The 23787-nt window shown below is 36.6% G+C and overlaps 2 protein-coding genes across 2 annotated transcripts; one reads left to right on the forward strand and one right to left on the reverse strand.

Annotated features, from left to right (window-relative positions):
* Nucleotides 1–964: 964 nt before the first annotated feature.
* LOC134654346 (larval serum protein 1 beta chain-like) lies at nucleotides 965–8376 on the reverse strand. The gene is made up of 6 exons (XM_063509811.1): nucleotides 8255–8376; nucleotides 7191–7324; nucleotides 6187–6966; nucleotides 5984–6105; nucleotides 4356–5849; nucleotides 965–1241 (listed from the first exon to the last, which is right to left on the reverse strand). The coding sequence occupies exons 1-6, from the start codon at nucleotides 8352–8354 to the stop codon at nucleotides 965–967; spliced, it is 2907 nt and encodes a 968-aa protein (XP_063365881.1). The 5' UTR covers nucleotides 8355–8376.
* A 10985-nt stretch (nucleotides 8377–19361) lies between these two features.
* LOC134654080 (basic juvenile hormone-suppressible protein 2-like) lies at nucleotides 19362–23259 on the forward strand. The gene is made up of 5 exons (XM_063509496.1): nucleotides 19362–19472; nucleotides 20390–20523; nucleotides 20610–21443; nucleotides 21521–21708; nucleotides 22119–23259. The coding sequence occupies exons 1-5, from the start codon at nucleotides 19394–19396 to the stop codon at nucleotides 23152–23154; spliced, it is 2271 nt and encodes a 756-aa protein (XP_063365566.1). The 5' UTR covers nucleotides 19362–19393; the 3' UTR covers nucleotides 23155–23259.
* The last annotated feature ends 528 nt before the right edge of the window (nucleotides 23260–23787 follow it).

The raw sequence follows: 23787 nt of genomic DNA on the forward strand, positions 1-23787 counted from the left end.
TATGAAGTGCATATACTTGGAAAAATTCGACCTATGCCGCTGTTCCCCGGTGGCCGAGAGGTAACAGGCACCTGTCGCGATAGCAGAGGACGCTGGTTCGATTCCAGTCTGGGGCACTAGAGGCTTGGGTCACTTTTTCTGAGTATATGACATTTATTTCAGTTTAAAATGTATGGGATCTGACATTAACCGTCAGTTTTGTAACGATTGCTGGTTAGCTTGGCCGGTTGGCCGTTAAAGGTGCACAGTTAAATGAAAATGCCCACCTACCTACATAATGTTGCAGCATGGTCTATTTGCACATAAATCACTCTAACCTTGATTACTCTGCAACGATCAATTATTAGCGCAATATTTATTCCATTAGTATATTATATTTTGTTAATCAGGTCTAAATATTATTTGTTTGAGAAAAATAGAGCTTTCTCAGCCATAACTTAAACATGTAGGTTGTCACACTGCCGTATTCGAACTTCAAGATATTCACAAGAGACGACACGTACCTACTAGATCCATTCTAGATACGTTATAGTTTAAATTTCAACTAGTTCTCTTTTGCAGCGCAATTCGGGCAACCAATGTCACTTTTACGATAGATCGTGTTAGATATCTATTAGATGTGAATTAGATCTCTAAGTAATATCTTGTGGAAATCGTTCAAGAGTATCTCCAGAATCGCGGAAATGTCAAATTTGACAGGTTAGATCTTAAACATATCGTTATCGACTATCGTATCTTGTCGATGTCTAAATGACATCTAATAGATGTCTATTACAAAATCCGAATCGGGCCCATATTCCCCAACATGAAAAATTGTTATTATACTTAGTTAAATTAGTAGCGAATTTGAATGTTCGCAGGTTCGCACGGTGTAATAAATCAGTTAAATTGACGCTCTTTAGAGCTTACTGTCAGACAGCCTGTGGGTGAAGTTTACACAACGAGCCTATAACGCATTGCGCGTTCAATATAATAACATCTTGAGGATGCTGTTGCGGCTGCCGAAGCACTGCAGTGCGTCCGGCATGTTCGCTGAGGCGCGAGTAGATGACTTTTTCGCCATTAGGCGGAAAAGAATCGCCTCCATGCTGAGACGGGTGCGCGGCAGCAGCAACAGTCTTCTCAGGGTGTTGGCCGAGCGCCTCGACTGCCCGGTTACAAAGTTTTGGGTGGAGGTGGCAATTGGGAGAACTAAATAGAGCATGGCAACCTGCGCTCCTCGTCTCGCAATGGCCACACATCTGCCAAATACGTAGCTTTTAGTTGTTAGTTATAAGTTTTTTTTATTTTATTTTTATATTATATTTTTATTTCGTTCTATTATTTTTAGTAATTATAATTAACATAGTTTTTAAGTTTATACCTACTAATAACACTATGGATCAATGATCTGAAATAAACGATTTTTATTTATTTTTTATTTTTATAAAGAAAATTTCGGGTTAATATTATTTATTGTTTTCATAATCATTTTCCTTTTTCCTTTGAAGACGACTTACGAAATGAAAATATTTATGTCGTTATAAGACAACTTCACAGAGACTTCCAAATAACTTAACATAATAACACGTCAACAATATTTTACTTCTTTTCCGAAACCTTGTAATCGACTGTAAATGTATTTCTATTTGTATGTGAAGCTCGTGTCACTCTAGTGAGCGATGGTTTTTAAATTTTCAGAGATGAAAATAGGGAAAGCGAATCGGCGTTGAAGAATACTTGGACCATTTCCAAATATAATGACAGAAAACCGCGTAAAATAGCAATAATGTGCATTGACGACGACTTGAGCGGATGAATGAAATTCTATATGGTAATTACTAGAGATGCCCCGAATAATGGTTTTGGCCGAATACCGAATACCGAATATTCGGCCCCTCTCTCGGCCGAATACCGAATATTCGGATGACATGCGAACATTTTGAGTCACAATTATTATGAAAACTGATCGCTAACAAAGCTCAATGTTAGATGACGTTAGCTAAGATATATTTTTGTTGAACAGCATTAATGTTAAACTATGGCACTCCATATCTCTACGCTGACGATACAAGTGTTATTTTAAGTGCAATGTCCGTTGAAGATTTAAATGTACACATGCAAAATCCCTGGACGCAGCTTACTAGATGGTTTGCAGCCACAGAACAAGTAGAATGGCGATCCGAGCAGGGTACGTGTCGCCGCCGGTTATGAGCAAACGCTCGCATGCTAGTACTCGCCCGCGCTGACCTAAAAACGTAAACATGCCTTTTGCGCCACAATAACGTTCAGATTAAGAAGCCAGACATCAAATCTGTCTAAAGGAGGCGTATCCATTCACCAGGCACACAAGTTTTTACTACCGTTGCGCGAGAAATGTGGAAATGTGGAAAGGAACGAGCGGCGACACCGGTTCCGATACTAACTGCGCGCGATAGCCGTTCTAACCTCTTTAATATATTCTGTGTTTGCAGCCAACGGATTGAAAATGAACTGCAGTAAAAGTTTTTATATGGCATTTCGTAGGAGCACAACAAGTCCTGATTTTGACTGTGATATCCCAATCAGTAAAGCAAAATGTGTGCAATTCCTAGGAGTAGATCTTGATCCGTACTTGAGATGGCATGATCAAATTGATAAGATTAATATAAAATTAGCGGGGGCTTGTTATGCTATGAAAGCCCTAATGAACATTGCAAGCAAAGAAGTCTTACTAACTATGTACTTTTCATACTTCGAAAGCATAATTAGATATTGCATTGAGGTCTGGGGAAACGGGACTAATACAAATTCACTTCTGCTTAAGCAAAAGAAAGCCCTAAGAATAGTCGAAGGATGTCGTACTATACCTGAGTCGCACCGTAGTATATTTATAAATAACAAAATATTGACTGTGATTTCTATATACCTATACAGGATATGTGTTTATGTGTTCAAGAACAAACACTTGTAGTGCGACCATCAATCATTACAAACTGCGAAATAGAAATAGGTTACTCTTAAATGAATCACATTATGTCAATTTTGACAAAAGCTTAAATAATACTGCTATAAGAGTTTACAATTTATTGTCCGACGAAATTAAAGATATAAAAGATTTTAAAACTTTTGACAAAACAGTTAAAGAATATTTTTTGAGGCGTCCTTTCTACTCCATAAATGAATACTATGATTAGTTTTTTGAGCAATGTACCTGACATCGTTGTAATGCTATTCTATTAATTTAATGTTTTATTATATATTTGTAATCTGATATCTTGACTCTCCCTATTGACTTATTATTATTATTTTGGACATAGTATTCATTTTTATTTTTATTACTGTTAAACCTACTTGCCTGCCTTAGTTTAAGTTATGTCGTAGAAATTGTATTTGACCCTACCTGACATTTGACTTAGTATTTTTGTTTTGTTTTTTCTGTTTGACTTAGGTATAGTTGTGTGTTTTATTATTTCTGTTTTCTGTATTGTTGCGATCTCTGTGTTTTAAAAAATTGTATTTGCATGCACTTCTGTGTTTTTTATGCAAATAAATGATTGAATATGAATATGAATATGAATGAATAGAGTCAAACAAAGCAGACTCATGATAAAAATAAAATGTTTCTTAATCGACAAATGCTCAAAAAAGGGTCTTCGTATTTAACAACTTTCCAAGAACACATTCTAAATATACCTACATAGTTTTTGGTTATTTTTATTGTGCAATTTTTCTTTTTAAGTAGGTGCAACAGATATTCGGTATTCGGCCGAATAATAGGAAACATTCGGCCGAATACCGAATATTCGGCAAAGTGGCCGAATAGGCCGAATACCGAATAGTTGCCGAATATTCGTGGCATCTCTAGTAATTACCATTGATCGTCTACATCTACAATGATCCATGTTTTATATGTAGTAAAATTCTAGTCTGTGTTGGTGCCATGTGTATCGAAATATTTATGCAATATGTCCGTCACACACTTGACCTATTTTTCATGATTTTGTATCTCAGAAATATTTCTTTTTATTACATTTTTGTTTGTGCCAGGTAAAAGTGTGTCAATATATTTATTGTCTATTTTCAAAGGGACGCTACTACTATTATTGATACTATTTTTAAATAATGCCTTACATATAAACAATCAACTATGTATACATAATTATGTAGGACTAAGTATGTAAAAACTGACAAACACATTTTCACATAAAATATTACATATTTATTCGTACTTATCTTCTTTATTCGTAGACGACCAAGATGAGTAATTTAGAGATATTTAGATCTAATAAATACCAAAATATTTACCAATTTATTTTATTAAAACAAAACTTAAGACAATAATAACAAAAAAAAATTCTGACCTACAAAAAACATTTTTTTCTATTATATTTTACTCATAGATGTAATCATCACGCTGGAGTATCGCAATAGCAGGGGCTAAAAACTCAGATGTAGAAGCAGCTTCATTTATGGGTATGACCTTCTCGTCCGTGTCTTCTATGTTATTACCCAAGGTCGTTTTTGGATGCAATTTCATGGTGGATTTCATATCGTCAATATTATATAGTTCATCATCGTTTATGTTCATTTTATGATCCAATTTATCAATTTCTGGTTTTGGAGATTTGTTTTCGATTACATATTTGTTATAATACTTGGTTCTTCTGGCTTCATCACGAGTATTATACTTGTTTCTTTTTTCTTCGTAATTATACTTTTGTTTCCTTGCCTCGTAGTCATACTTTTCGTATGGACTATTCCTTAAACGTAGAGCATAAGGTTCCTTGTCTGAAAAATATGAACCGTCTTCTGTTTCTGGGCCAAGGCTACTTTGCCCATCAACTTCATAATCTTTTATTACTTGAATATTGTCAGTAACAACTTCATCATTTATCTTCGGAGCAATAGTAGCATGGTCGTCTTTTTTCGCTTCATAGTCTTGCATTTTACCATATTGAGTCTTCTTTAAATTATAATCATAGGGTTCTTTTTTTGGACCGTAAGTATTTGTTTTATCACTTCCACCCCATTTATTTGACCCGTCGTATTCGCCTTTGTTTGCTCCACTACTATCTTTGTGTGTAATAATGATATCCTTTACTAACACATTTGGTAATGAAAAGAATTGTTTATCATCAAAGTCTAAGTCAAATGGATACCCAGGAGATAAGGTTGCAGAATTATATTCTGTTTTTGGCATAGTGTTTATTCCTGCAGCTGTTACTTTTATAAAGGGTGCTACGAAGATAAGTAATTGCATGGGTAGACCTTCTGGAGTACCTTTTGGAAGTACTAAACGTGATGGAAAACCGGATAAATTCTCAAGAGAGCTTAGTGGTTGAACATCTAATCCAAATTCTGCGTCTTCTACTAATTTGCGAAGGACTTTAAGCGAGACGAAATCTTCAGATGTTCTCTCGATTGCATTCGATGTTCGAGATATTACGTTACTCCCAATCTTTAAATTACATTCAAAGTTATCTAGTAACATATATAAATCTTTCTTCATAGCAAATTCACCGGGTAATATTTTTGGTCCCAAATAAATCTTGACTAATCCTTTCTGACTCACTAATGAATAGATGTTGAGCTTAAGAGTAAAAGGTTTATGATTCAATCTGCTTTCAACTATATTGACGTCGAACATTGGACGATCCGTTGATATTTTCAACGCATCTGTTACCTCAAACTTGAATGGTTCAAACATTGTTGTAAGTTTTTTGACTTCTACATTTACAACTTGTACTCCGGGGAAGTATAACTCATTCCTTGTGTACCCAGGAAGGGACTTAAGAGCTTCATCTACAATATCCACAATTTTTTTATTTATCTTCCAAGATACTGGGTCCCGCAACGACGTCATATAGTGCGCCAACACAGATCGACACCTTTAAATAAATAAATTATTGTACGTAAATTAAATACGTTCCAAGTTTAAAATACTGAAACTATTTTCTTTTTAATATAATAGTAATGTGAATTGAAAATAATTAATTAGGTGCAATTTGCTTTAGGTACCTACCTATTTTCGGTCGCAACACCTCCAAAGAATCTGCGAGCATCCGACTCGTAGTTTTCCACATTGGTCACCAGAAGGTTCATCAGGTTGCCGATAATTTGTGATTTAGTGAATCCATTTTGAACCTAAAAAAAAAGAGGGGTAAGCAAGAATTCTTTCAAAATTAAAAAGGTCAAATATTGTAAAGTGTGTTTATATTTTTTTACCAGCGTTGGAATCATTTTCATTACGTTGTCTTCAATGTTTTGTAATGTATTTAGGCCTGTAGTATCTAAACCACTGAGCCTCGGAGTAAATCCTTGTCCATTAGAAAACACAAGCATCGGATCATAAGAATCGACATTGCTTGTTGTCCAATCAAATTTCTCTAGTAGCGTCAGTGCATTTGAATACCGCTCTAAATTATAACGAGCGGTTAATTGTTTCAGGAAATTGTACAAGAACTCTGCGTGATTACTGTTCACATCTTCAGTATTAAACCAAGGAGCGTATTGAAGCTTTTTCAAGAAATAATATGTATTCAATCCGACATCTTCGTGGAAATATGCTAGTTTAGATTCACCACTAGCATCAATGTTGCATGTATAATTAGCATCTAATATATATGAGTTGCCTTCATTAACAATGCTCTCTGTAACTGCTACATCTTCACCAGCCAATAGAGACGACGCTTGGATAATAATATCTTGACGGATAAAGTAGTGTGGCAACAATTCGTATGGAGCAGGAACTGTTATTTTTTCTGTGTCACGTCTTTTCAAAATTGCTAAGTATATAGCATTGACAAAGAGTCCACAGTTCGCATTTTGGCGGGCCCATGCCGCTGTCTTATAAAAAGTGTCGAAAGTTTGAGCGTTGTATAGAACATCGTAAAGTAACTGGAACTCAAACATGTGATCTTGATTCAGTTCTGTAAATATTACACCTTTCTGCAGCTGGCCGTTAACAGCATATAGTTTTTTCAGATTATTGACCATTTCAGGATCCTGAAAAACAATGTACACTATATTTTTAACTGTTTTAAACTAATTTGAAACTACACTGAATGCTCGATACACTTAGTACCTAATATTGTTGGCACTTGTGCTAATTCGATCTATTTCAATAAATCAATCAATCAATTGGTCCATTTCAATAGTTGTTTAAGTATTATTTATATTGAAAATAATTAACAGGTAGTTTAGTATAAACGATACGTTTTTATGCTTACCGTATATGTATCAGCAATGGAATCTAAAGTAAACTCCTGAGCCAAGCGGACAATGGTTGGGTCGGTGCTTTCTTCACAGACATTGTCAAATAATGGCAGTAGTAACTTTTGCATATGAGTCCATCCCATAGAACCTGTAAACGTTTATACAGTTACACTTTAAAATGTTATCAATCTTACATCATTGAGGCCCACTTGCACCATTCCACTAACCCGGGGTTAAACGGTTAAACCTGGAGTTACCATGGTTACCAGTACAATTTGATACTAGGTTAACGGTTTAACCGCTCAACTCCGGGTTAGTGGGATGGTGCAAGTGGGCCTAAGAAGAGGAAGCCTGCAGTGAAGAAAAAAAGCTTATACTGTAAGTACTGTCAGCGTCAAATTGATAGTGTCGGCCAAAGTGGCCAAATATAAACGTAACACACGTAACAATGGTAACTTTTTAATGCTGACTGTACGACAGAGATAGCCTCACATATGTGACGTAATTTCAGACAAATTAATAGCTATAGTTAAGTACCTACTCTTAACTAGCCATTAGTTAAGACTTTGTATGTATAAGTATACTTTTCCATGTTTTTAAACTTTTAACGCAAGGTTCGCATCTAATAATTTTGCTGTCTGTACCTATGTAGACAGTCGTGAAGTTATACCATAAACTAGTGTTTTTACCCTGTTTCATTTAAGTAACATAACATATATTCTTTCTGAAAATTAAAACACCATCAGTACTGATTTAAGATTGTTATCAGTTTTAAAATGCTTAAAAATGAAACCTCTAAAATATGTATATTATAGTGCCATTTAACGGGTTAAAATCGAATCTAAATCTAAATCTTAAACCGTAATGGACGATTACAGTTTACGGTTCAATTTATAATGGTTAATGGCCAACATTTTCAATTGCATTAACGTTTCGGCCAACACTGGGTAGGATCCATCACTAGTCCTCTACAGAAAACAGCAACTAAACCGTCCGCACAATCAAAAACATACAAACAGTCTCTATTGCATTGTGTATAAATATGAAATAGGTAAATATACCTATTTATTATACTTACTTGTCCTTGCTGTTGGTTGCTGTATATCCGGAACCTTTATAAGGTACCCTAAACTCCCCGCGGCTAACGCCGTGACTAATATTACTGTCAACTCCTTCATATTCACTAGAACACTGTTAATTTTTGGAGATACTACTCAATATTTATAGAGTTATTTCTAAAAGTTCATAGACTCAATTTGAAGATAATTGAATAGTTGAATGGACGAGTTGTTTGTGACATGAGGTTATTAACTATTGCAACATTGGAATCGTAATTGATTAATAACTCAGTTATTCGCGTAATAGGTATTAATTAATATTATGCGAGTAAGCAATTCTCAAACAAACATGCATGGCCCAAACCAGAAACAAATAAAAACTAAAAGCAATTAAAAACATTGTATTATGTACCTATAGAGTTATAGGTGACACATAGGGTTTGCAATCCGGATCCGAAATGTATGAAATTATCCGGATCTGGATCCGGATCCGCGGATCTTCCCATACATTTCGGATCCGTCGTGCAAACCCTAGTGACACAGCTCAGTTAAGAAAGCACATCAAATATGTTATGTTGGTAATTCATAACAATCAATCAGATTTATTGTTTTTCCATTTATTTTAATAACTTTATTTTCTTTTCCTTTTGTAAGAATTTGATATATTTTCTGAAAAATCTACGTATTTGTATGATTCCATACAAATTATATTCCACCTTATGTGTATAATTACATGAATTCTATTTTTTTTTTTTTACTTATTTTCTCGTAATGCATGTTAATTATAAGATGTATTTTTTTTTTTAAAGATGTGTCCCGCCGAGTTTGTTGCCGGTCCCATATTGGGATACCCTCCTCCAATTGAGGGGGGACTTAAATCTTCTCGGGGCAGAGGTGTAGGGTTGGAGCCGGTCTACCTAGCTTTATTTGACGTTCATAAGCGCATTGTAATTATGCCTACTTGAATAAACTATCTTTTATCTTTATCTTTATATTTTATCAAAAAGTTTGTACATTTCGATCACATCTTAGATTTCTATAAAAATTGGTATGCTGGTAAAGTACATAAAGCTGAACAACTTCCACCACATTTCCCAAAATGTCCCAGAAAGTTTCTAAGATCCCCTTCCTTTTTTGTTACCAAATGTGTAAGGAAATCTGGCAACAAAAAGGGAATGTTCTTTACCAGCATACCAATTTTTATAGAAATCTAAGATGTGATCGAAATGTACAAACTTTTTGAGAATTGCTCGAATAACAAGTTTATCACAATTATCACTTAAGGGTTTCAATATATGCGTACTGAAGACTTTTTGCCACTTAATTTGGTTTATACATTATTATTTTCTATGTCAAGTGATAGTTATTAGGCCTTATAATATATAACTCTACTTAAAACTTCTTCCATATTGGCATATATATTATCTTCTGACATGTCCAATTACAGGCCAATCTCGTTAGCTACTATTCTGGCCAAGGTTCTGGACAGTTTGCTTGATAAACAACTCGCCCAGCACCTAAACTTGCACGACTCACAATTTGGTTTTAGGCCAGGGTTGTCCACGGAGAGTGCAATACTGTGTCTCAAGCTAGCTGTTCAGTACTACACTGATAAAAATACACCTGTATTTGCCTGTTTTTTGGACTTGTCAAAGGCATTCGATCTAGTAGACTATAAGGCGCTATGGAACAAGTTGCAGCATGAGACCACATTACCGCCAGAGGTAGTCTTGATGCTTCGCTACTGGTACGGCAATCAAAGGAACAGAGTAAGATGGGGTGGGTCATACTCAGATGAATATGGGTTGGAGTGTGGGGTGAGGCAGGGGGGGCTGAGCTCGCCCCGGCTCTTCAATCTTTATATGAACCGGCTAATCGGTGAGCTCAGCAGCACTAATATCGGATGTCACGTTGGAGATATCTGTTTGAATAACATTAGTTACGCAGACGATATGGTGCTTCTGAGTCCATCGATTGGCGCATTAAGAAAACTGGTCGCAATCTGTGAGTCGTACGCTGTGGCCCACGGACTCAAATATAATGCCAAAAAGAGCGAGATGATTATATTTAAGGCAGGGTCAAAGACCTACACAGACGCTCCTGGTATCTCGCTTTGTGGCACACCTCTCAATAGGGTGCAAAAAGTCAAATATTTGGGTCACTGGGTCACGGAGGATTTAAAAGATAATTGTGACGTGGAGAGGGAGCGCAGGTCGCTGGCTGTCCGATGTAATATGTTGGCTCGCAGGTTCGCAAGGTGCTCACAGCCTGTGAAAATTACTTTGTTCAAGGCATATTGCCAATCGTTTTATACTTGCGGTCTGTGGGTCAACTTTACGCAGCGGGCATATAGCGACTTGCGAGTCCAATATAACAACGCGTTTAGGGTTCTGTTGGGGTTGCCGCGGCACTGTAGTGCGTCGGGCATGTTTGCGGAGGCGCGGACCGACGATTTTGCTGCCATAATGCGCAAGCGGTGCGCCTCCCTGTTAGCCCGAGTTCGCTGCAGCACCAACGGGATCCTGAGCGCGTTCGCGGACCGCTGGGACTCCGCGCTGATGTGTCGATGGACGCAGCTCCATGTCTCGCGCTCCACGTAGGTAGGTTATAGGTTTTTAAGTTTTTATTTGTGTTAAATTTTTATTTATGTTGTGCACTAACACTATTTTTAAGTATTCATCTTGTTACTAACATACTATGGGACTTGTCCTGAAATAAATGTTATTCATTCATTATACAGTTATAAGTATGCAATGGTGACGGATAATAACGACTTGAGTTATACCAGTCTAAAGTTTTGGCCTTAAAAAATATGTAGGTACCTAATGGAATTTGTATGCAATATTTTTGTCGCTTAACTAAAGCCTACGTGTTTGTTATACATATATATTATTATATATGACTGCCGCCGAAACTTATATTGCCGGAAAAATCGTCTCGAACTGTCGTAAAATCCAATAGACATAAGGGCAGCATCAAACAATCTCTCAGACCCTGTGATAATAGCGTAAGTATTTAGTTAGGTATTATTATCATAAATTGTTTAAAAGATAAAGTGAAATATGTGTGACAAAGCAAAAAAAAGGTTATAATTTCAGCAATTTATGTAAATTAAATATGCACGAAGGTGGGTCATTTAACCTACTTTCAAAATAAATAACTACAACTAAAGAAAGGTTATTATTATACTATTCTGATGGAAGTTTTCGTACAAATACCTAATATATAACACGTTGAACTCAACGATGTACACACAATAAGGTCAGTTTAATAACAAAACTCGAGTGGTCAAGGATTCCATTCTTATCATTCGTTATTATGACTAAACAGTGAGTTCATCAACTTTTACATTTTTTTCTGAATTCATTTCGATTCTAACGGACGGTGTCGAAGACGTTAGGTTATTACAGTTTTACAGTTATCATTATTGACAGATTAAGCATGGCTCTTTAAAGATAATGTATTTTTTCTAATCAAGTAGACACTTTTATGAAAATTCTATCGAATTGCCAAAGTTGCATGCATTTGTCAGCTCCAGTGGTCTCTACGTCTCAAGGTCCTATTTATTTAAAACAGGATGCAACTATCAAGTAGACTTTGTGAATTTGACACTTGAATCTACCTGCCTTAAAGGCAATAAAGGTACCTAATTAGGACATTAACCTCAAAAGGCAAAATCGATATCTTATTCTTATACCTTTAAACGAGCAATTCTTGTATATTTATTTATTTATATATATATTTTGAGGATCTCGACTCTAACGGTTTTCAGGGGCGAAAAGTCGATCTAGCTAGGTCTTATCTGAACTTTTTCCGAACAAAACTCGGTCTCGCAGATATTTATTTATTAAGGGAAATAAAATAAAATCGTGATTTAAATTTTTGAGTTGTTGAATATATACTTAGTCAATAAGAATATGAGACAACATGAACAATGTAGGTATAGTCGGACGGATATATAACTACTAGGCCCATTATTTTCATTAAAGCCGTGAAATTAAAGTTTGCCCTTTTGGTAATACAAGGATGGTAAGATAACCTCTCTACCTAATGCACTAAATTAACCAAGGCATACGACTTCCAAATAAAAAACATGCTAGTTCTAATATGTGCTTTGTATCTCAAGTTTCTTATTACTCATTTGGCATGTCGGTATTGTAGGTAGGTTACTTATACAAGTTGCTTTTCGGTGACGGAAATCATCGTTACGAATCCTGTAATAAAATATTATGTCTAGAAATTCGAGGTAATCCAGATGTGTTTACAATCCGCATTGAATTAGCATTTAACTCTAGCCCACTCTCCTGTATAATTTGAGAATTAGAAGCGGCCACTGCCCAGCTACTAGGACGCATATAGGGCTAGTGTTTAAGCTCTCTAATATACATTAAGCTGTCTGAACAAAGCTGAAATCTATTTGAGTTATGGGATGTAGTTATGAGACTTATGAGTCACGTCGCCAATTGGGATTAAATCCCGCACATAATTACAACGTGCATGCCAGAGCGGAATTTACACGCTCAACGTTCAATGTTATTTTGTTTGTTATCGGTTGACATTGCTCCGCACCTACAGGCTTCTAGATTTTACCTATAGGATAAACATACAAAATAATTACATAGGTACAACATTAGGGAAGTCAATTTGTAATTCGCAATTAACACGTCGGTTTCGGAACTTTAAAGATTTACGCGTAAAGAAGAACCAGAGGGCTATTACGGTTTTATAACATTTAAATTAAGTACTGATTAAAAAAATATGACTGCTATGTATAAAAAATTCTTCGTACAAAAACACACATATGTACACGCTCATGGTCATAAAATATCAGTTTCAATCATAAGAGTGGTAACTCCATACATCAGTTTTCTTGCCAAAACGCGAGTTATTTTGTAGTCGACATCTAACGTCAAGTAGTGGACCTATCAGTACTGCTACTTGATACCAGATGTCACAAGTTTTGCTACTGACGAAAAATGTACTACTTAAACGATTTACAACCAATATTATGAGCAAAAGGAGTTGAAAATAGAGTTCCGGATAATCCGGTTATAATATTAGCTAAAAATTTTCGACATTAGAGTTTTTGTTTGCCGCGACACCTATTGTCAACTAGCAGTACCGGTAATGCCCGCTACTTGACGCTAGATGTTGACTACGAAATAACTTGCGTTTTGGTAAGAAAACTGATGTAAGGAGTTACCACTCTTTCTTCACTTATATTTCTTTATTATTTCAATTCATGTAATTGATGTAAGGTGAAAACGTGTCTAGTTTCAGCATAAAACATAAAGTTAGCAACAAAACAAATTAGGCTAATAGACAGATTTTAAGCTAGATAAACTTGTAATAATTTTATTTTCACCTCAGTACACATTCTCATTAGGGGTGAAATGGTAAATATACTTGGTTAAGCAGATCTTGTCAGTAGAAAAAGGCGGCAAATTTGAAAAATGTAGGCGCGAAGGGATATCGTCCCATAGAATTTTTTAATTTCTCCGGTGCGATTTCGTGGAAGCGCTGGTGGCTTAGCGGTAAGAGCGTGCGACTTGCAATCCGGAGGTCGCGGGTTCAAACCCCGGCTCGTACCAATGAGTTTTTCGGAACTTATGTACGAAATATCATTTGATATTTACCAGTCGTTTTTCGGTGAAGGAAAACATCGTGAGGAAATCGGACTAATCCCAATAAGGTCTAGTTTACCCTCTGGGTTGGAAGGTCAGATGGCAGTCGCTTTCGTAAAAACTAGTGCCTACGCCAATTCCTGGGATTAGTTGCCAAGCGGACCCCAGGCTCTCATGAGCCGTGGCAAAAAATGCCGGGACAAACGCGAGGAAGATGAGAAAATTTAAATTTCGCGCCTTTTTTTACTGACAAGATTTGCTTGACCAGCTATAATATAAATTCTAAGCGAATGAAACCGCGAGTAGGTGCTAGTGTCCACCAATGAAAATGAACAGAAAATATTTATCATTGGCGGTTGGCGGATAACTATTGGGACAGAGGTATAACGGTAGGTAATCAACTGTACGTAAATCTTGTTTATTTACTGACTTTTCACACACTTGGCAATAAAGCCGTCTTATATCTTTTAAATGAGGTGCCAACGAAGGGGAGGACTTAAACGATACTTTAAATCACGGTGTAGGGATTCCAACCTGCCAATTCTAGCACGTGGGGTTTTTGGAAACGAGCTACAATTAACATGTCGATGCAAAGTATATGTAGGTGCAGTGTAATTGTAATACACTGCTCTGTAGCAGGTTTTAGACTTTTCGACTAAAGGATGACTAACGCTAGACCGGGTCGGGGCCGGGTCGAAGCTTCCGGCGCTTCGTTTTATGAAAAGCACCCGGTGATCATCTATCAGCCGTCATAGAAAATGACATGTCGGGCGCCTCGGCAAACCATTCCTTAAAACTGGTTGATGGAAAACATGAGTGCATTGTAATGACATGCTTTATGCTAGCTTCTAAGAATATTTAGTGACATTAATAAGAACATTAAGTATGTACCTTCTTTTTCCAGTCAGTTAACGATCTTTGCAACACCCTGTAAAACTTGTTTACGCTTTTGATTGGTGGCAGTGTATTGCGTATCTACCTACTGTGCAAGTGTGCACTGTTGATAGTGTTGATATGTAACTAGGGGCACCTAATCAACATTTTCATGCGTTTATAGGTAACCTAGGCCACTAATTAAATAATCGCCATTGTCAAAGAACTCGCATGCGTTTGTGTATTGTTTTTTGTAACTAGGCAGAACACTTCAACATGAAATTTGTCGTGTGCTGTTATTAAGAAGATTGCTAATAAACAACAGAGAGGAGTTCCAAAATAATAATAAAAATATACTAATTTTAGACCTGCCACAAAGTGTCCGGGTTGAACTAAAAGAGGTAATACCTACTCTCATTTTTCTGATATAAACATTATGGGTTTGGTTAAATGGTTCTTACATACTGTAGGTACATACATATATAAAAGAAACTTTGACTTCAAATAAGTCTTCATTAGGTACAACCATCCAACTAAGTTTTGTTAGCTGTCAAAAAATAATCTAATCTAGACACGCGGTAGCGTGTCAAGCCAAGTTCAAGCAAAGGAACTGGCTAGCCAGCGCCGAGTGTAATATTACACGAACCACTTGGTGCCACTTTTGACCCTTCTATAACTCAAAACCTCTTTAACGTAAACACATAAAACTACGTGTGATTAATTATATCCATAAGGACATCTAGAAGCCCAAATTTCATGAAGCTAGCTCAAACGGTTATAAAACTTATAAAGATATGAAGGTCAAAAATTCGTAAATTTTAGCACTGATTGACTGACTGACATATAGTACCTAAATCTAACCTACTTCCAGATGACCTAGAAGGATGAAATTTGGAATCCAGCTCGGTAATTGTGTGTAAGCGTAGGAAAAAATCTAAAAATAAAAAAAAAGTTAAAAAATAGGGGGGTCCCCATACAATTTTTTTTATTGTAGTATTGTGAGATCTTAAAGTAGGTTAGATTTGACTTGGCCAGTTTTTATCAGAATTAAAAAAATATGTTGAATAACTTTATAAAATGACTGATGTAATGAAAACTGGCCAAGTCAAATCTAACCTACTTTAAGATCTCACATTTTTTTAAATAACAGCAATTGTTATAGGTATCCAATAAAGCAAAGAAATAGAGTTTAATACTTGTTCATAATGTTATTTTTTTCCTATAAATACATATTTGGATTTTGCATAAAATTTGGCACTCATTTAGATCTCCATTCTTTTTGCGGTGAAGCCCACAGCCAAGCATAATTTTTGTATTGAACTTGGCTCTCCTTTTTTACATTTATGTTTTTGGTGGGATTATTTATACCAATAACTTGCTGTGTCAATATTTTGCACTAAAGTTGACATTCGTTGACCTACGATAAGCCGCCGTGGCAACGGCCAGTGTCAGGCAAACTTTCGTACTTACATGACATTCACTGTCAATGTCGTATAGAATGTTTTGGTAGATAAAAACTTGGTATGCAAAACAATTTCACTGTACCTATAAACATGTTTATCTTAATGTTGACTAGTAATGAGACTAGAGATATGCGGTTTGCTTGCCAACAGACATAAGTACTAGAATATTCTACCTACTTAGGTAATGTTGGGCGTAATTTTGTCGCAATATAGGCTATAGCTTTTTCTGTACTTCTGCTTGGGTTTGATAATTAATTATAGTAATTTAGTCTTTGAGATTGCTGCACCGACGACATTTCCATTGAGAATATTATTACAGTTACAATCTTCAAAGTTTTCTCAAAAAATCCAAATGTAATCCAATTAATTCAGCTTTCATGATTCATTTGAAGACAAGTCACGGTTCCCGAAAGTTCAATTTAATTTGAACTTTGAATTTGATTGCTAAGGTTGAAATTCTATTTGGGCGTATGTGGTCGATAAAGTATACTATGCCTTATCCTTATCGAAAAAGGGTTAAAGAGTATCGTATAAACAAAAGTCAAAACAAACAAACAAACAGCCTGCATGTCACCCAGGGAGCCGTCCGCCCCTTCCTAGAAATAAGCCTTTAAGGGGCTGAGACGTTTATCAAATAGCCCCAACGATTGGCTTTCACTTTGAATTGCTTAAGCCTTCATTTTACTTAGCTCTGGGAAGAGGTTTCCCTTTCAGAGTTCCCGCTAAATGAAAATTATGACATCTGCGCTGTCAACACGTTAGACACCCAGTTCTTCACTAAACATAAATAAGCAATATTTGATTCTATTTTTACGAAGAGAAAGTTGAAAATATAATTAGCGTTATAATTTATAATCAGAGATCAAACAAATTTGCGACATTGCTCGCAATAATGTGGACATGACTCCAAAATTTATTAAATAATTAATCATTTAATTAATTTCTTACCTGAGGTTCAATTTTGATTCCTAATCAATAAAAAACACAAAGATTTCTTATAATGTAAATTTATTAAAGAAATTAATCGGTATGTTTTCCAAATTTTCTGTAGGTACTCATTTTTTTATATCAATAATATATTTAAGTGCTATTTATTGACGAGGGAACAAAATTAAATCTCAAGTAAAAAATTAATTAAAATAATTAAATGATTATGTATTTAATCAATTTCGGAGTCTTCTCCACATTACTGCGAGCAATGACGCCCATCTGTCCGATCTCTGTTTATAATCGATACCCCTTCAAGAGGTTAGCGCTTAAGGGACGGGTATCAGCTTACCCGTATTATGAACCCCTTAAAAAGCAAAATGAAAGGGTTTTAGTTTGCAATGGGTTTGGTAAGCAAAGCCTTACGAAATACCCTTCCAAAACCCTCAAAGGGGATACCGGGCAGGTTTATTCAGATAATAAATATTTTTTGCTTAAACAAGAATACAGAACAAGTATAGGTACAGTTATTTTATTAACACATTCACCGCTGAGCTACGGTCGTAGCGGTACGTCGTTGCCGATAACATGGATTTTCCGGTATGTAGCGGAAATGCTTTGTAGAGGCAAAATGACAACGTGTCGTGATTAGCGCTGGAGTTGGTGCATAAGTGAGTTGACTTACGAAGATTCCAGGAGTCCCCGCACTAGGCTAGGCCAGTGTCGCGGGAGACCAGTTGTGCCTACATTTATATGTATTACAATTGAAGAAAAAGAAAAGGTTTTGGTATAGGTACCAGGATTGAGATACATGCAGTTTTCAGTATTAGAACTAGGTATTTAACTATGTCTATCTATTATTAGATTGTTACAATTAACAATATTAAATTGAGAAGAAGGAAAAGAAAATATGGAAGTCGTTAAAGCTAAGTCAATTGAGGCACACATTTTGACTATTAATGGGACGTAATTTAGGGAAAAGGAAAAGGATTCCTGTTAAAAAGAACAGTCATTAATTTGAATGACAAATTTTTCAGACCTTTAGAGAAGTACAAAAATGAAATGGTCATGACGAATGAATGCAAGACATACAGTCACACTAATGTAGGTAATAATAGGTTGCGGTCAGGCGCCATCTAGTGACGAGTAGTTTAAGTATAACTAGAGGGTATAGCCGTTAGAAAGAAAAGATAGAAAAAGGAAGCTCGGTAAATGCTTTGATTTTGTTATACGGTACACTAGATGGCGTTTGCAATAAGATAATAAACAAGAAATTAATAATGTTGATAACATGTTGATTGTTAGAAAAATGTTATGTAAGGCTAGTTCGGCAAAGCGTTTTTAGGTGGGTTGACATGATGTTGGATTTTTTTTATGACGTATTCGGTAAATAGTTCTATTACTGTTTGGAACCAAGCAAGAATGGTCTCTGAAAGGGTGCTAAGTATAGGACTAGGTACCTATAACCAGGCGTGTCTCACTCCGCGATTTCGTCGCTTTGCTACAGGTAGCTAAAAGTACATCCGTTTGGCCCCAATTTTGGGGAAAGCCATAAGCCGCGCGTGGCGCTGTCGCCACCTAGCGGCCATATCTGTGCTGAATGTAACAGACGCGTTTTGTTAGAGAGTGAGTCTTCTGTACTTAGTACCTACTATTATTTATTCTGTCAAACTACCTTGCATACGGTTATCTATTAAGGGCAACACGTAATTCCATTGTCGACACAACAACAGTTCCGTAATAAAATAAGCAAGTCCAGTTTTTTTTTCATAGGTATTTAATTCTGAAAATTGCCCTGTATTATAAATTGCAACACCAGAGTACAGTCACCTGCAATAACATGTAACACAAAAAAGGCCGCAAATATATCTGACACGATCCTATTTGTAGAGCCTTAAGAGCATGTCACATATTTTTGCGGCCTTCAAAGAGTAACATATTATTGCAGGTGACTGTACTACGCAGACTACGTCATTGTACAATGACAATGAATCTACACGTTTGTGCTGTTCAATAATAATAGATTCTACAATAAACAAATCCTTGTGTTTAAAAAATACATAGGTGACATTATTGATATGTGAGGTGAGCCGATAACTTACATCGTTTTTGTTTTGAATATTTTCTGTTGCCAACTTAGGATGTTACAAAGTAAGTCGTCAAATAATAATTTGTTGTTTATCTCGAGTGAAATGCCTATTATCTAGCAGTATAAAAGGGGGTGGCACAGTGAGAGAAAGTACAGTTGAGTTCCCACTGGGTCGGCTGTACGATGAAGGCGATCGTACTATTAGTACTCGGCTTGGCCGCCATGGCCATGGCTAGAGAGATAAATGACGACCAGAAGATGGGTAAGCACTTCAAAGTTTTAATTCCTTCAACATCCCGGTTCATAAATGGGAGGAGTTTGCCGAGGACAGAGACAAGTGGCGCAAACTGGTGTTCGACGGGCGTAAAATTCACGACGACGCTTGGTTTAAGACACTCGCAAGTAAGCGAGCCAAGCGTCATCAGCCCGACACTTGTTCGCCACGGGTAAATTACACCTGCCCGGCCTGTGGTCGTGTTTGCCGCTCCCGTATTGGCTTACAATAGCCACGAAAAACGTTGTCGCCCTACCTGACATTGTTTCAATAGTTTGTAATAGACTTTAAGGCCAATGAATGAACTAGATTTCTTTAGCATAGGGTTTATTGTGTAGGTAATTGTTTTGACTTGAAATCCGCCCCAATACTACATGACTGTGAGTAACAGGGTTGGTACAGGTGGACTGCATCACCGCAGCAAATTTTATCGGAACTGCACACTGACTGCAAGCTAGTGGCATGGCTTCCGTACAACATGCTGCCGGGATGCAGTTCGTCTGGACCATCGTATTAGGATGGCTTTATCCACGTGATAAAATAAGTGTGTCTGTTTAACACCAACAATTCAAAGAGACAGTCACTGCCTATATTATCACACTGTCATGTAAACAACTATGAACATCGTATCAATAGTTTATCTTTAATTTTCTCTAATGTCGATATATATGTAGGTATCAATATTCTCTTCCCCTTTGCACTCATGGGCTTAGTTAGAAATAGCGGTAATAACTCGTGGAAAAAGGATCTCCCACTAAATAAATGTCACAACTACGTTTGCGAGTGTGCGTTCGGTCCAGTTACTTTTTATTTCATGACATATGTCTTAAGTATGAGTACATAAAACTTAATACGAAGTTAACGCATAGAATATTGTTTAATTATTTAATCACTGTTTTTCACAGTTAAATTCGACGTCAAAGAAAAACAGAAGTTGATTCTCAAGCTACTGAATCATGTTACGGAACCCTGCATGTACAAGGAAATCGTTGATATAGCCAAAAACTTCAAGATTGAGGACTGCGTAGATGTCTACACCGTAAGTGAAACACGTGTTAGAAAACCAACTTGAAGTTACCTACGTTAAAAGCTCAATAAATAATTTAATTTAATATTTTATTTCAGAAAACCGATGTACACAAACGTTTTGTGAAGATGCTTAAGTTTGGCGTGCTTCCGCGTGGTGAAGTTTTTACACTCCACATCGACCGTCAGCTTGACGAAGTGGTAACTATGTTCCACATGCTCTACTACGCCAAGGACTTTGAGACCTTCATCAAGACCGCCTGTTGGATGCGTTGTTACATGAACGAGGGCATGTTTGTTTACGCTCTTACTGTTGCTTGCAGACACCGTGAGGACTGTAAGGGCATCATTCTGCCTCCTCCCTACGAAATATATCCTTACTACTTTGTGCGTGGCGATGTTATCCAAAAGGCTTACATGATGAAGATGAAGAAGGGATTGCTCGACCACAAACTATGCGACTTCTATGGCATTAAGAAGACTGACAAGGACGTTTACATAATCGATGAAAACGTATACGACAAACGTGTGTACCTTAACGATGAAGACAAGTTGAGATACTTCACTGAAGACATTGATCTGAACACCTACTACTACTACTTCCACATCGACAATCCATTCTGGATGAAGGACGCTATTTTTGACAAATATAAGACCAGGCGTTGCGAACTGACTCTGTATATTTACCAACAAATCTTAGCTAGGTACTATCTTGAGAGATTATCAAATGGATTGGGAGAAATCAAAACTCTGTCTTGGCACAAGCCCATCAGGAAGGGCTATTGGCCTTGGCTGATACTGCACAACGGTGTGCAAATCCCCAACAGGATGAACAACTACGTCATTGTCCGTGAGGATAACGTTGATGTTGTTACTCTAGCTCAGACTTACGAGAGGATCATAAGAGAAGCTATTGTCAAAGGATATTGTGAAGTAAGTTGGATTTCATTCAGTAATTTTGTAATAATTATTTTAAGAAATTATGTTTAATTATTCCTTGTCTTCAACAGATCAACGGCAAGAGGTTTGAGCTGAAGAAGACTGAGGATATCGAAACTCTAGGAAAGCTTATCTACGGAAAAATTGACAAGGATATAGTTACAACTGACTTAATCGATAAGGACCGTGTTGAAGCTTATCGTTACCTACTCATCGTTATGAAGGCCTGCCTTGGACTCAACGTTTTTAAATCAGACAAGTAAGTTACACATTGCCATTATTTTCTATAGCACCAAACGCCAAACGCGTGTAATGCGTTGTTCTCGTGATTTGTTGTGCTTGCTTTAGTGGTAAGAAACGATAATACCAGCCATTAGCTAGCATAAAGTTCTTCAATCTTCAACAGTTCTCTGTTTGTATTATTAATAGTACATTCATTCTACTTTACATTTTTTTGAATAACCTGCGAGGCGACTCTTTGAATGAATGATTAACTAATAAAATTTGAATTTAAATTATTCATAAAAAGATCTTGTTCAATCGACACAAATATTACTAAATTTAAAATTAAATATTTTTCGATATTTGTGGCACCTCACCATGTGTACATTTATAGTGCTGGAAGTTATAAAAGTTGTAAATACTTAATTAACGTTTTTTTTTTCACAGATACTTCGTTATGCCCTCGATTTTGGATCAATATCAGACTGCCCTGCGTGACCCGGTCTTCTACAAGCTCCAGAAGCGTCTGGTAGACTTGGTTGTTTTGTTCAAGAGACGTTTGCCGTGTTACACTAAGGATGATCTTCTGTTCCCCGGTGTTAAGATCGACAACATTGTAGTAGACAAGCTGGTAACCTATTTCGACGACTACCTTATGGACATGACTAACGCCGTAACTTTGACCGATGAAGAAATGAAGAAGACAACATCAGACATTGTCTTCATGGTTCGCAAACGCCGTTTGAATCACCAACCTTTCAAAGTAACTATCGATGTCTTGTCTGACAAAACGGTCGACTGTGTTGTGAGAATCTTCTTGGGACCCAAGGAAGACAACTTACACCGACTGATTGACATCAACAAGAACCGTCTTAACATGGTTGAGCTTGATTCTTTCTTATACAAACTGAACAATGGCAAGAACACTATTGTCAGAGATTCCAAGGAGATGCACAACCTGGTGCGCGATCGTATTATGACCCGTGACTTATGGAAGAAGATCGATGGTATTACTGACATGCGTGATTTGTTAGTGAAGGACCTGAGGAATTACATGACTGGATTCCCGACTAGGCTGTTATTGCCCAAGGGTCATGTTGGAGGCATGAAGATGATGCTGTATTGCATAGTCACTCCGTTGAGGATGGTCGACAATATGGACCTGACACTCTTGGACACTAACCGCAAAGACCTCGTTATGGACTTTAGATCAACAGTCCTTCTCGACAAAATGCCGCTTGGTTTCCCCTTCGATCGTCATATTGATGTAACTAAGTTCTTTACGCCCAACATGAAGTTTGTTGATGTCATGATCTTCCACAAGAGACAGGATTGTGACATGAAGACTCGCTGGAACAGATGGGTTCTGAAGCACTATGACATGGTACACATGACCTCCATCGACGATGACAAGGTGTTCGTGGATGCCGACCTCAACACTCACATCGATCGTGATGTCAATCTTCTGAACGTTGATTTCTGAACAATATAATGATTAAGTTCTCATGTGTGATGATGAATGAAATAGGTAATGTTATTTTCTAGCAATCGAAAAAAGTAATTTAAATATATTTTCATATTTTTTATAATATCTTGTTTTCTTGAAGCTGATAGATAGGCCAATTCAGTATGGTAACATTTACTATCGTTAGATCTCTGAATGGAATAAAAAAAATTTAATGCCAAGAAAGATAAAATTACCCAGTATGTTTTATTTTACTAAGCGCCCTTGAAGTTGTGAACATACTGGGTAATTTTATCTTTCTTGGCATTAATTTTTTTTTTAATTCCATTCAAAGATCTAACGATAGTAAATGTTACCATACTGAATTGGCCTATCTATCAGCTTAGCACACAAAAAAAATCAAGCATCTACCGCAAAATCTTCCTTAAGTCCGACTGTTGTGATGGACAGACAACCACCAAACCCAACACTGAACATGGCCCGACATGCTTTTATTCGCTTTAAAATGTATACATTTACATCTCTAGCTAGAAAAGAGGGTCGGTAAAATAAATAAAAAATTACATATTAGTTCAGTATATTTTAAAAACTGCCGTATTCGAACTTCAAGATATTCACAAGAGACGACACGTACTAGATCAATTCTAAATA

Source organism: Cydia amplana, chromosome 14 (assembly GCF_948474715.1).
Source record: "Cydia amplana chromosome 14, ilCydAmpl1.1, whole genome shotgun sequence".
In the NCBI taxonomy this organism is placed as follows: Eukaryota; Metazoa; Arthropoda; class Insecta; order Lepidoptera; family Tortricidae; genus Cydia; species Cydia amplana.